We start from the raw sequence: 13,815 nt of genomic DNA on the forward strand, positions 1-13,815 counted from the left end.
TCGCCTGTTTTCAGACAAGGAAATCACTTTGTCTAGATCTGATCATGAAAGAGAGAGACTAAGATCAGCATCTTCCAGATCATCATCGAGTCGTAATTCTCAAAAACGCAGTCTCATTCCTGTAAGAACCACGCAACATGACATTGTAATGAGTAAAGGGGCAAATACATGTACTAAGAAAGTTTCAAAAGGAGAAAAATGCAATGATACAAGGAAAAGTATATCAATCACGTCTCCTGAAAGTCTGTATGTGTTTCAAGAGAGTGGGTCAGATCGCCATCGAGCGAGCACATTGGAAGGCTTGTTTTCTGATTCAGAGATAAATTCCTCTGAATATGAAAGCGAAAAGCCCGGGTTTATACACAACAAAACGCCAACATACCGACACTATAGACAAAGTAGTCAAATTCCTATAAGAACAACACTGCCAAGCCAAAATAAAAAACCTGAACAACCAAAGGGAGGCAAACCAAAAGAAATACCTATCAGTTCCCCTGAAAGTGTTTACGTATTTGAAGAAAGCGGGTCTGAACGCCATCGTGCAAGCACACTGGAAGGCCTGTTTTCGGAGACAGAGGACAATTCTTCGGACTACGATCGTGAAAATCTTCAAATCGCATCCTCAAAAGTGCCAAAGAACTGTTCTTCTACAAAGCGCAGCAAAATTCCGCAGAGAATTACACCACCTGACCAACAACATTTATACTTGGACAAAGTGGCATTCATTTGTGGAGCATCAAATGTGGACAAGCGCAATAGGCTGAGAGAAAGTGCATCATTCACTTCTCCGGAAAGTGTGTATGTGTTTGAAGAAAGTGGGTCCGATCGACATCGTGCGAGCACTTTGGAGGGATTGTTTTCAGACTCAGAGGTTACTTCTTCTGAATATGAGAATGGAAAGCCAAGAACCCAATTCTCCGTACCCAAATCCGATCGTAATTTTGGAAAGCCTAGCAAGATCCCTTTGCGATTTACACCACCTCGCCATGAAACATTTCTGGATAGAATTGCTTATATATGTGGAACTGTGGCACCTCTAAGAAATGTTAGTAATGCTAGTACCGCCAAAAACAAAACAATACCTTCAAGTGAAGCTACAACTGAGATGTTGAAGAACAAGAAACGAGATGAAAGTGGTAAAAACTCGAAGCCAAAGATAACGAAACCACAAAGCAAGGCTAATGACTCGTTGGTGATAACTTCTTTCCAGAAAAGAAAGGATTATGAAACAAAGAGAAAGGCGGAGATGAAAGACTTTGCTCGAAAAGATGAGAGGAAAAGTCCGCCGGCTGTGAAGAAGAAAAGAGATGTTATGATGAATAAAATCGTTGATTTGGATGTACAGAAGATGCAGATTGGGAAACCTGTTAAAGTTCTAATCAATCACAATTTGTCAAAAAGCGTCGACATTCACAAACCGCTCGCTGATAACCTGGGGGTTCCGGCTGATGGATTCAAAATAATCCGTCCAGACGCACATGAAAAGAGCCACTACAGATATGTTGCAGCTTCGGAACAACAGTGTTTCAGTTCATTGCAGAGTCATAATAGTGCTGAATACGAATGTTCTCCGAGGGACATCCTTGATTATAAGCCAAGTTTTGGTTACACCCAAAAAAGAAACTTCAAACCTGTTTCGTTTGTTGATGCTAGTAAGAAAAAGACGGTAATCATCAGAACAGACAATGATACACAGGTAAATAAGAAAAGTGCAGGTGAAAATAGGCACGGGTCAATGTCTTTTTCGAGCACGACAGGTAAAAAAGTTGTTCTTCCCCCTATACCTTTACATGAACAAAAGCCTGTGGACATAAACCGTAATATACCGGTTAATGGGAAACCAAAGAGAGAATACAATGGAGGCATTTCTTCTATGGAAAAGGAGAAATCTGGTGAGAACCGAAATGTTCTATATAACTCTAGCCGTAAGAACAAGCATTCAAGTTACACACATGTTGCACCGCAAAAAGTTGTTCAAGGAAAAGTCGCCCAGGCTAAGAATGTCATCTGCTCAGTTGTTGTAAACTCTCTGGAAAAGGCAACTCCTGGATATGTTCCGGGATATGGATCAGTGCGAGTAAATCCAGCCAGCGTCAAACCTGCCCTTAAGCCAACGATAGAAAACTCAATATATGAATCTTGTTATGGTGGTTATTCAAGGCAAACGGGTGGAAAGAGAGTAGAAAATCGCGGTGTTTCTCATGATAAACCAACATCGGGAGAAGTGTCTGGATCGGTCAAACTACCACCCATTAACTCCAGGCAGATCGCTGATAGTCGAAGCGCAAAGGGAAAGAAGACCGGCAAAGCTGATGTACAGGATTCCCGTTCTAAAGCCAAGCCATTGAATACTGGTGTCGACAAGGGGTTGTCCAGAGAGTTACATCGCCAATATCCGATGTTTTATTAATCATGATATTTTTTAGAATACTTATTTACAAGTATAATCACAGAAGAAAATGTCATTATTCACTAAGTAGCTGATTTCTTCATAGTTCTGCTGATAAAGAATTAATCTGTGGTATTATCAATATTTTATCAAATAAAGGAATAGAAGAAATAGATACCCCTTAAACAAATAAATAAATAAAATTAAAAAAAATATTAAACCAAAAAAAAAAAAAAAGTCACAAATAGAACTAAAAATATTCAAATAAATGTGTGGGTGTGTGTATGTTTTTGTTTCTGAATGTTTTTATCAATACATTAAAACATGTACATTTACTTTTAAATGTATTGCAGATACATGTATATAGATGTATTGTATAGCTTTTAAAACATGAAAATATGTTTAGTGCTTTCAATAATAGAGGGGTATCATTAAAGGAGAGATATCCAGCTAGAGTAGTGCATTCATTGTTTGTGTTTTTTGGTGTTTTTTTTATCTATAAATTAAAATGCTAATGTCTGGGGTTTTTTTTCCTACAACGAATCATGAGCTCGATTTTTTAACAGTTTGAATTACTTGTATTTTGTGTGAGAATCTTATTTGTTAACAATATTTATCCTTCGGGAATTTCCTAAAAATATTTTTGTGCGTATGTGGTTTTGTTTTGGGGCTTTTTCTATTTACTTTTTGTAGATTTTTGTTTCCTACTTTCGTTTCTATTTCCTGTATGAAATAGAATGACCCCTCATTGATTCAAGGAATTCAGTGATCTTCAGAGGTTCATTATAAGAACTAAATAAAGGTATGTTTTATATGTTATAATCAGTGTTTGTTTTTTTTTCTGTTTTGTTTATCAGTCAACAAACGTACAATGACAGTAATCAAAACTGAATTATTAACAAAAATACACAAGTAACAGTTCGTCAAAGGAACACGTGAATTGTTCTTTTATTTGCATCATTTTTATAGTTCAAGCTTTAGTAGTCGATTGAAAAATATATTTTCAGACCAATTTGCCTTAATTTATATTCATTTCCCAAATCACACACTCTTCATTTACTAGGTAACAAGAGTAAGCTAAATTTTTGCACCCCCCCCCCCTTCTTCAATATATAGGCAATTGGTTATCATGATATCATATATTAATGAAATGGCTCGATCTGGGGATATATAAGGCGTAAAGGGGCCTTTTAAATCCGCATTTTAACTGCATTCTAAAAGGCGTGATATATCGTTTTTTGCAGTCTCTTTATATGGTTCTTGTAAAGGCATACATGTACTAGTAATAACGTCTTTATTCAAATAATAATTTCTCCTGGAAAAGTGTTATAACGCCTTTATTAGGACTACAATGCCTTTACTGGAGATATAACGCCCCTTGGAAAAGCGTGTATATGCCTTTATTTGTATATTGCTAGCAATTCTTTTTGGTAATGCGTTATTGCGTTGTAGAAGGGCAGTACCTGAGCCATCGGTTTCGGATGCTGGAGGAGGTTAAGGTTTAATATTGTATCATATGATGTTGTATCAAAGTATATTGTATCATATGATACATTGTTATACTTTCATGTTAAATACTGAAATCTGATTGTGCACCACACGTATGAGAAAAAACAATGTATCATATGATACAATATACTTTGATACAACTTCATATGATACAATATTAAACTATTTATATATTATTATACTTTCATGTTAACGGGGTAACATTATATAAGTGCCTGTTTGGGGGGATAACAGTTGAAATTGACACCCCTCGAAAACCATTGTCAACCTCCGCTTCGCGTCGGTTGACAATGGTTTTCTCGGGGTGTCAATTTCAACTGTTACCCTCCCAAACAGGCACTATTTATTTTGTTATACTGAATTTCTTAATTTAAATTTTTTTTATTGCTTTTATATAGGAATAACGTGAATTCTACAGCGAACCGTACGCGCATAATTTTCGCCCTTGTAACAATTTGTAATGTTACCCGTTGCTAAGTGCTTTGCTAACGCTGAGGGTAATAGAACGGATTATTAACTACGTCTTAACCAATCAGATTTCAGTATTTAACATGAAAGTATAATAAAATACAATGTCATATCATGTGTTACAATATCATATCTCATCATTATTTATTACGGTAGTTTATTGTATAATATGATTGTTAGTATGATAGGATGCACTATTGTATTTTTGTATTATTGTATTGATAAACATTGTATCTTATAATACTGTATGAAATGAACATATGATTATCATACAATTTTTTAACTGATGATATACGATATTGTGTCAAAACAGTATCCATGACTATCCAAGATCATAAAGTATGATTTTTTATATAATATGATAAAGGTGGTCTCTTAAAGGCGATGCCTCATTAAGATGATGCCTCGTCTCGGTGAGCTTTGTAATTTGTGATTACCTACTATGGGTTTTTTTTTTTTATCTTAAAACAATTGTAAAAAAGAACAAATATGAAATTATGCCTAATTTTATTGTTTTAAAAATACGGTTGCAGCAAAGATTTCAAAAAATGGCATTTTGATTTTGAAATATGTTTTAAAGATACTGAATATACTAGAACTACACTAAGGGGAAATCAATAATCGATGTTTCAATAAACTAGAATTCGTTTATATCCGAATTTCTATTTTTAGTCCTTCTCGCTATTGCATCTGCGCACCATAATCTATCCTACAGCCGGACCTCGACGAAGGAGGTTTGTGGAACATATTGATAAGAATTTTCTTTATTGTAATTGCGACATTAGTCTTAATTTTTGATAAAGACCTTTCTGACGAATCGTTTATTATTGATGTTTATTTTTGACACAGTTCCAGCGCAAGAAGAAAAGGAATTTGAGATATTTGGTTGAACATATTGGGATTGAATTCCCTTGGCGAACGCCAGACATCTTTTCATCTTTCTTTATTCGTTGTGATCGTTTTTATGACGGTTTTGAGAAAAGACGGTAAGATTTTTCATAAATTCTTTTTTGTAACAACGAATACGTTGTATATCTTAATGTCGTCAAGGTCACCACGAAGTTCGGTGTTATGTCGCGCCATTATTGGCAAAGTGCCATTAGCGAGAACACGTGGACCAAAAATGGGAAGGTCTTGATGTGTTGTAAAGGTTACATCGATTTTCCACGTATATTTAGCCAACATATGGGAACTTTTTCTTATAACTGAAAATAACTTTAATCCTTTAGCTTGACCAACCAGATCATGAGTATTAAAATGAAATATGATAGAAATGTCATCAGTAAATATTTCTCTGATAAAACAAACCTTTTTTTTGGAAATATTTTTTCTCAAGGAAGTATCACATTTTACCATAATGGAATTTTATTTTTAAAAATGAGTTCATTTATCACTCAATCTATATTTGTTCTTTTTTTCCTAGAATCAAACTTATTACTTTCCCAATATTTTTGTGAAATTATCTCCAATCAGTAGAAAAAAATTATTTGTTTCTAAAAATATGAATTTTTGTTTAAGAATAACAAATGAAATTCTATGTAATGTGCCTTGTTGAGAAATATATCAAATAAACATTTGTATCATGTACATGGAAACTGGAAATGTTATGAAGGCAGGGAAACATATGTTTATTGCAGCCTTTTTAATTCGAACAATAAAAATTCAAATGGTACAAAATGTTTTAAACTTGTAATAAACATTGCCACAATATTAAATTTTCTTTTATTTAAATTTCAGGGCCATTGCCGTGGCATCCAGGAAGTATAGAAACTAAAAACTTTCAAAAGTCTATAGAACCTATACAGGGGTTTATGAATATCCAAGAGTATTCTTACTCATTTCATACTGGGAGTGGACTTCATCGAAAACACAAAACTAGCAGTAGAAGTTATACAGGAAATCGGTCAAAATGGCCACAGTCAACATCAACAGCGAAGTCACTGACCCGTTCTACCGCTATAAGATGCCTAGGCTCATAGCCAAGGTTGTTTTTTGTTGCTGATTAGTACATGAATTTTTTATTCTTAAAAAATAAAGCTGACACTTTTGCATGGTTAATGAATGTTGAAGGAAATCATATTTCTAGCAATATTTGTGTAATTTAATAGAATTTATTATTTTTTGGGAATTGCAGGTTGAAGGAAAGGGGAATGGGATTAAAACTGTAATTGTGAATATGTCTGAAATTGCTAAGGCATTATCAAGACCACCAACATGTAAGTTATTTTAAGTTTTGTTATACTTTGAATGCAACAATTGTATAATAATTGTTACCTGTGAAGTAAAAATGTAATTATTTGACTTGAACATTTTTTACTCTCATGATAGATCCAACAAAGTTTTTTGGATGTGAATTAGGAGCACAAACCATGTTCGACTTCAAAAATGAACGCTTTATTGTCAATGGTTCTCATGATGCCAGCAAGCTTCAGCAGCTTTTGGATGGCTTTATCAAACGTTTTGTACTGTGTCCTGAGTGTTCAAACCCAGAAACTCAATTGGTAAGTCTCTTCCAGATGATGATTGTTTCTTTTCTGTTAGTTTCTTTTAAAGTTTAGGTTCAGGGTTCACACATGATTGATATGATACACATAATGCATATTTATTTGACACAAGGTTGGAGGGGGGATGAATTAAAGAACCATTTATGTTTCATTTCTTATTGAATTCAAAACTGTTGAAGTCAACCAAACATATTCATTTGTTTTTGTAGACTGCTTCTCAGAAAAAACAGACCATCTCACAACGTTGCATTGCATGTGGTTACACTGGTATGATTGATATGAGGCATAAACTGACCACATTTATTCTGAAAAATCCTCCTGATCAGGTAAGTTCCGTTTTTTTATGTGTAAGGTTTTCATTCTATGTAGATAATTAGTGAACAATGACATGTGCAATTGCAAATATTCACTCGATCTACAGGATCCTGCTGCTACACCTACTAAGCAGACCAAGAAAGACAAGAAGAATAAGAAGGCAGTGAATGGAGAGAAGAAGGATGATAGGTCTAGCCCTGAGGCCAATGCACAGGAGCAGATGGCTGCCCAGAGAGCCACTGGAGGGGAACTAACTGCTCCCCCAGTTGTGGTAAGCACTTTAACTGTGATGTTACTTGACTTAGGCCTAAAAAAAAAAGTTGTGTGTTTAGGGTAACCCGACCTTACCTACAAAAATGCCCCGATCCTACCATTTTTAGATGTCTGTTTTTATCCGATTGTGAATTTTATATTATTTCTATTAAAAAATCCGTTTTTAAATATGACACAAACAAACATTCTTAGGATTCATGCAGAAAAAAATATAAAATAAAAAAAAATCTCTACCTACCTAACCTAATTTTTTCATCAGTGTTACCCTAAACACACAATTTTTTTCAATAGGCCTTATTTATTTATTTTTTTCTTATATTAAACATCTTCATTTAAACTTAAGAAAGTGTTTTCATTTTGTGAAAGTTATTTAGATATATGTGCTGTAACAACTTTGTTTGATTTGTAGGAAACCAGTAAGAATGAAGATGATGATTGGGGTGAAGACTTCAGCGAAGAGGCAGTGAAAAAGAGGATGGAAGAACTCAGCGATGCAGCTAAACAGATGGCCTTTACTGATGATTTAGAAAAGACCCAGGAAGAAAGACTCAACATGTTCTACAAATTTGTTGAGGTAAGAAAATTTTTGTATGAACATAGGGAGCATTTATTTTTAAAAAGAGTTGTATAATATCAAACACATTTTAATTATTTGTTTTCAGTTGAAACGTGAGACTTTTGCTGGGGGAGGAGACAAAGAAGTGGTTGCCGAGGCTGAACGCTTAGAGATTAAGGACAAGGCACCTCTGATATTGGTGGAGGCACTTTTTGATGTCAAAGTCCTTACTCAGCTGAAGCAGCACCGTAATCTGCTGCTTAGGGTAAGGCCTAACCAAAAAAATGGTTTGTTTCCGCTTTCATGCTGAAAAAAAGTAGGGTCGGTTGGTCGGAATTTTTTTATTTTTTTTTTCAAATATTTTTTTTTCCCTTTAAAATTGTAGTATCCATACTGGCACTGTACCAGTTATCGGCTATAATTTTACGTTTTCTTTTCGTGTTTCCTTATTTCTTGATATATTGGAATAAAACTTTTCATACTTTAAAGTGTGAACTCCTTATTTATCCATCGGTTAGATTATATCATCATTTAGAACCCAAAACATATTGTTTCTGTGCTTTTTAGCAAGCCCCGAATTTGCCTAGGTTTTATGATTTACTGTACCAGTTATCGGCTTCGTGATAATAACATAATAAAATCCTTGTACATGTTGATTTTATATTCTGCAAAGTCTTGATTGAATTATGTCCCTTGCGGGGTCAGCCTATAGGTCGTTGGGGTTATAATACATAAATTAAACTCATAAAATTATTCTTTTATCATCATACGGTAATACACACAATCGTACGCTAATCAATGCATAATTATACAATCAGGCGTTCAACAGCGCCATGAATCTCTCGAAATTTAGTGAGTGCCTTTTCTTTATAAATGTTATATGTATTGATATTATATGTCAAATCAAAGAAGGGATATAATTACGTATCACAAAGAGGTCATATTCTATTTTTAACTTATTACGTCACTTCCCCCACAGCTGAAAGTGCAAATATGTAAATCAGCGGTAAACAATGATCGTTTAAGATCATGTTTAAAACATATTGAAGAAAGTTTTCAAGCAAACTTACTTTTCTTTATTTGAAACAGATGACTGAATTAAAAAATCTCGGATATTCGCGTGCTATAGACCTGAACCCTCAGTTTAGCCGATAACTGGTCTTAGCCGATAACTGGTACAGTACCAGTACATGCTGGTTAGATACTGACACTGCTGAATGGTATAAAATGAGAAATACTTTTAATATCATTCCTGACTATTAAGCTGGTCTTAAGAAAACACAAAAATGATATTATATATCGGATACTACCTTTGCCAACGATGAGAGCATTATTAAAATCTACAACACATGGAAACATACAGCCATTTTGAAACAAAACGTTCGAGTTCTATTGATTTGAGAAGAGTAACTGCTTCAAGCGTTTTTGTGGCAAAAATTTTGAGTAATTTTTTTTCCAAATCGGATAAAAACGAAAATAAATGATTTTCCATCAAAAATCCTTAAAAAAAAGTTTTGAGTCAGGGGGTAAAAGCTAGGGTCGGTCAGGAAAGCGGAAACAAACACTTTTTTTTCTTAGGCCTAAGCTTTCACTTCAATTTATTTTATTGAAAACAGATGTTAACGCTGGTTGTTGGTAGTATTTTTATATGACATTTTGTGATTTAGCTTTTGTTTAATGTGACTGGATTGTTCACAGTTTTGCCATGAAAACACTAAAGCGCAAAAGTATCTGTTGGGAGGAATTGAGCAGTTGGTTGGAAATGTACACAAGGAAGAGCTTCTGCCTAAAGTTCCACATATCCTGAAAGCATTATATGATCTAGATATTGTTGATGAAGAAGTGTTGCTGGACTGGGACAAGAAGGTTTGTTTAAATTTGAAATGCACACACTTAAAATCTAGGAAGTTTAGGTAATGAAAGATTTTTGAGGGGAAAAAAATTACACAAAATATATTTATGGTTTTATTAAAAAGGTGTCAAAGAAGTATGTTGACAAAAAGATTTCAACTGAGATCCACGAAAAAGCAGCTCCTTTCATCAATTGGCTGAAGGAGGCAGAAGAGGATGACTCTGAGGAAGATGAGGAAGACCATGTGGAGGTAAGACTAAGAGGCATAAGTGTTGGGTAATTTTTAAAATTTTAACAAGTGAGTTGATACTCAAAACTTCAATGTCAAAAGACATAGAGTGTGTTTATGTATGTTGATTTGTTTTTCATTTTTACAGGTGGTATACTCAAATTTTGAGAAAGTGGGTCAGCAAGAAGTGCCCAAGCCAGCAAAGGCCGCCCCTCCACAGGAAGAGGAAGACGAAGATGATGATCTGGATATTGATGATATCTAAGGATATCAGTGATATCTAAGATCACACACATATACTCTGCTCTCTTTTAGGAAATTCTTCATTCCACTAATATAAAAATGTATGCTTTGTGATAGCTGAAATATCAGCAGTGGCTGTAGATTCATTCATGACTCAAGATAGAAGAACTTTTGAAAGACTTGTGACTTTTCCTTTCTTATTTTGAATATTATATCTAATTGTTTTTGGGTAAAGGATTACTATTGGCTTCTTTTTAGCAAATGCATTATTCAGTTTTTACATGCCTTTTGAATTTTATGGACAGGGCATCTTGTTTGTTTTCTATTCTGTGCTGGTTGAGGCATAGAAGACAATTTTATCTGTGTTAGAATAACTTTCTGCAATCCACAAATTAAAGAAACTCATGTTGATTGTCACTTGTCATAGTTTGATTTTCTGAAACTAGACAACTGGATTTCTTGTAGGTTTGTTTCTCTGATTTTTACTGATTTCTTTACTTAATATTTAAAAATTATTTTTATAGCATTCTTCTCTTTTTTTGTTTGATATTTTATTTAATCTTTTCATTATTTGTGTATGAATATATGCATGATATCTGTAATATATTTTGTGTTTATAGATTCACATACTGATCTTGTACATGTGCTATGTTTAAACTGTTGTATTCAAGGAAAAAAAGCTTCAATGAATCTACTGCTATCTATAAATTGATATCTCTAGTTTCGCTGAGTTCTCTTTGTTGTGTAGGGTCTAGTCACTCAAGGTAATAACAACTATCACATATTGCTAGCACGATTGAATGTTTCATAACGGTCTCTTATTGGTAGAGTAAAACAGTGCCAAATTACCAGAGGAAGTCATCAAGTAACCTTATGGTTCAAAGGATGAAACTATAATGCATTCCTTGGGGTGCAAGATTGCGCAACTTTAAAACTAAGTTTTTGTTATTTGGTTCTTTACAGTGGTATGAATAACGGGTTACGGGTTTTAAACCCCTTCCTTCATAAGACGCCTTTTTTACTCTGTGTTCAGTCATTAATAGATTATTGAAAGAACTTTTAAAGGATCGTTTTCTTTGATTTTCACAGTTTAATTTGATAAAGTAAATTATTCTTTTTTTAGTTCCAAGAAAACAAGCAATCAATTTCGAAAAAAGAAAGTTGAAAATCCTTCTGTCCGTCAGCCTCGCTCATGAAATACGACAAAATATCGACATGTTAGATTTCATCGATGTGTAGACAATGTAATATTATGCAACGTTCGTTGATCATCCCGGTTGTAGATCTATAATCAACACAGACAGCTGATTAGTTTATGTGTAAAACAGTGATAGCATTATAAACCAACAGAGAAAATTAATCTAAATGTAAAAGATGAAGAACAGACTTCTTTATAGGATCTAGCAATTTATTTATGAGAATAATGCAGACAACCTTGAGAAGATTTTATTCCATGTGCAAAAATGAAACATGCCCATACATACATTAGTTTTGTTAGAGGTCGTTTATAGAAATGTCACTACATGTATTGTAAATACGTATTAATAAATGATTAGAATGCATGCACTTTTCATTTCTGTTTTCCCCGTTTAAATCCTTTAATTTTTGTATGCTATATTTGTATAAGTGTATTATGTGATTGGTAAAGAGTGAAAAAAGCACACAAAATCCGTTTTGCGTAATTTTTTCCCTGATAATTTTTTTGAATCAAACAGATTAAAACGAAAAAGGAACCATATGCCGATACCTTTACAAATCATACATATCTCGCTGCGTGGTTACCTGCTTGGTCAATTTTTTTATCGTAAAATTAACATTTTTCATCGGAAACAGCCGTATTTTGTAAATTATCGGAGGGTTCGCTTCAAAACAAAAATAAAGGTACATCAATCGTACGTCAAGAACATGAGAAACAGCAAGAGTTGGGGGTTGTTACCAACGTTTTTCCTTCACAATCGTCATTTTCAGAACAATCAATAGAAAGTACAAAGAACTCGTTCATTCATTCATTTATTCTGATCCCAAACAGTGACCATCTTGTACTACGATGGGGAGGGGGTAGTATGCTTCTCAATCCAACTATTCAATCTATCAAGGTAAATTTAGAAACAATAATCTTTCCTGCGAGAAAAGTGGGGGGGGGGGGGGGCTGAACCCTCTATTATGCAATGTTTCTAATGGTAAGGTATAAATTTGCAAAAAAAGTGGGGGGGGCTAAGCCCCCCCCCCCCCCTAGCCCCCCCCCCCCCGGGTTCCGACGCCTATGCGATGTACAGAGATTATAATTTCAAAACAGATAATATTATACCATATAAACACATACTAAATTGTACTATAAACATTTGTGTGAGAAAAAATAAATTGATAGGAGATCGTGCAGAACATGTTAATGTGACGTATATTCGTTCTTATCGGACAATAGAATACAGTTAGTATGTTATGTAATTCATCTACTATTTCGGGTAGAAAATTTGATTAATATTCTCTGAACAATTCAAGATACTCTTACATTGTCGGCAATGAAAAGAAAGAACACCAAACAAATAAAAAAAAGAAAAGAAATAAAAGTGATTGAGGGAAACAGGGTTAATGATATATATTGAACAGTGTGTCAATTAATATGTACTGTACCTTTCATTTTAGCTCACCTGAGCTGAAAGAGCAAACTTTAATTTGTCGTCCGTTTGTTTGTTCGTCTGTAAACTTTTCAAATTTTCACAACTAAACTTGACACAAAGCATTATTGGGTGAAGGGGGTTCAACAATCGCAACTTCTCAGGCCTTTCCGGCAAGCTCGGAAAAACACCTCGAATGTATTAACATTACCGGATGTTAGAATTTTATACAAAATGGAGTCGCTTCCCATTAAAATAAGTATCGGCTAGACAGCCTTGTATGTCGCTTCTGTGTTCTATTTTAAGGTATATCGTTGACTTTAATGAAGTATAGCACACATCTCAACAGATCGTAAAATGTGTTGTATCTATATCAAGTTTTATAAAAGAAAAAAAGGGGGGTTGTCATGGACGCCTAGGAAATACATTCGAGGTGTTTTCCGAACTTGCCAGAAAGGCCCGAGAAGCTGCGATTGGGGGATACAAGTTTGTTAAAATGATGGGCAACGTCCCCTTTCAAGGGGAGATAGTTAAGAATTATTGAAAATTTGATGGTACTTTAAAAAATTCTTCTTCTCAAAAACCATTTGGTCAGAAAAGCTCAAACTTGTATGGAAGCACCTTCAGCTTGAATAGATTCAAGTTTGTTCAAATTATGATCCCTGGGGGTAGGGTTGTGCAACAATGGGGGGGGGGGGTCAAGTTTTTATATAGGATTAAGTACAGAAAATGTTCAAAAATCTTATCAAAGCCCAAGTGGCCAGAAAAGCTGTGACTTGGTAGAAGCATTCTCTGGTAGTGTAGATTTAAACTTGCATGTTCCAATGATGACCGCTGGGGGTACGGTGGGGTCACAATGGGT

At 34.4% G+C, this 13,815-nt stretch overlaps 1 protein-coding gene across 1 annotated transcript; it reads left to right on the forward strand.

Moving 5' to 3' along the window:
• The first annotated feature begins 5,038 nt into the window (after positions 1-5,038).
• Positions 5,039-11,061, forward strand: LOC128177403 (eukaryotic translation initiation factor 5-like). The gene is made up of 12 exons (XM_052844096.1): positions 5,039-5,100; positions 5,216-5,352; positions 6,104-6,350; positions 6,501-6,582; positions 6,695-6,867; positions 7,080-7,196; positions 7,292-7,456; positions 7,868-8,032; positions 8,121-8,279; positions 9,713-9,880; positions 9,991-10,116; positions 10,244-11,061. The coding sequence occupies exons 3-12, from the start codon at positions 6,276-6,278 to the stop codon at positions 10,358-10,360; spliced, it is 1,347 nt and encodes a 448-aa protein (XP_052700056.1). The 5' UTR covers positions 5,039-5,100; positions 5,216-5,352; positions 6,104-6,275; the 3' UTR covers positions 10,361-11,061.
• Positions 11,062-13,815: the final 2,754 nt, after the last annotated feature.

The sequence above is a fragment of the Crassostrea angulata genome, chromosome 3 (genome assembly GCF_025612915.1).
Source record: "Crassostrea angulata isolate pt1a10 chromosome 3, ASM2561291v2, whole genome shotgun sequence".
NCBI lineage: Eukaryota > Metazoa > Mollusca > Bivalvia > Ostreida > Ostreidae > Magallana > Magallana angulata.

Coding starts and splice junctions, on each gene's coding strand:
- LOC128177403 (XM_052844096.1), top strand. CDS start 6,276: ATGGCCACAGTCAACATCAACAGCGAAGTCACTGACCCGTTCTACCGC. Junction 6,868..7,079: donor CAAACCCAGAAACTCAATTG/GTAAGTCTCTTC, acceptor TTGTTTTTGTAG/ACTGCTTCTCAGAAAAAACA. Junction 10,117..10,243: donor ATGAGGAAGACCATGTGGAG/GTAAGACTAAGA, acceptor TCATTTTTACAG/GTGGTATACTCAAATTTTGA.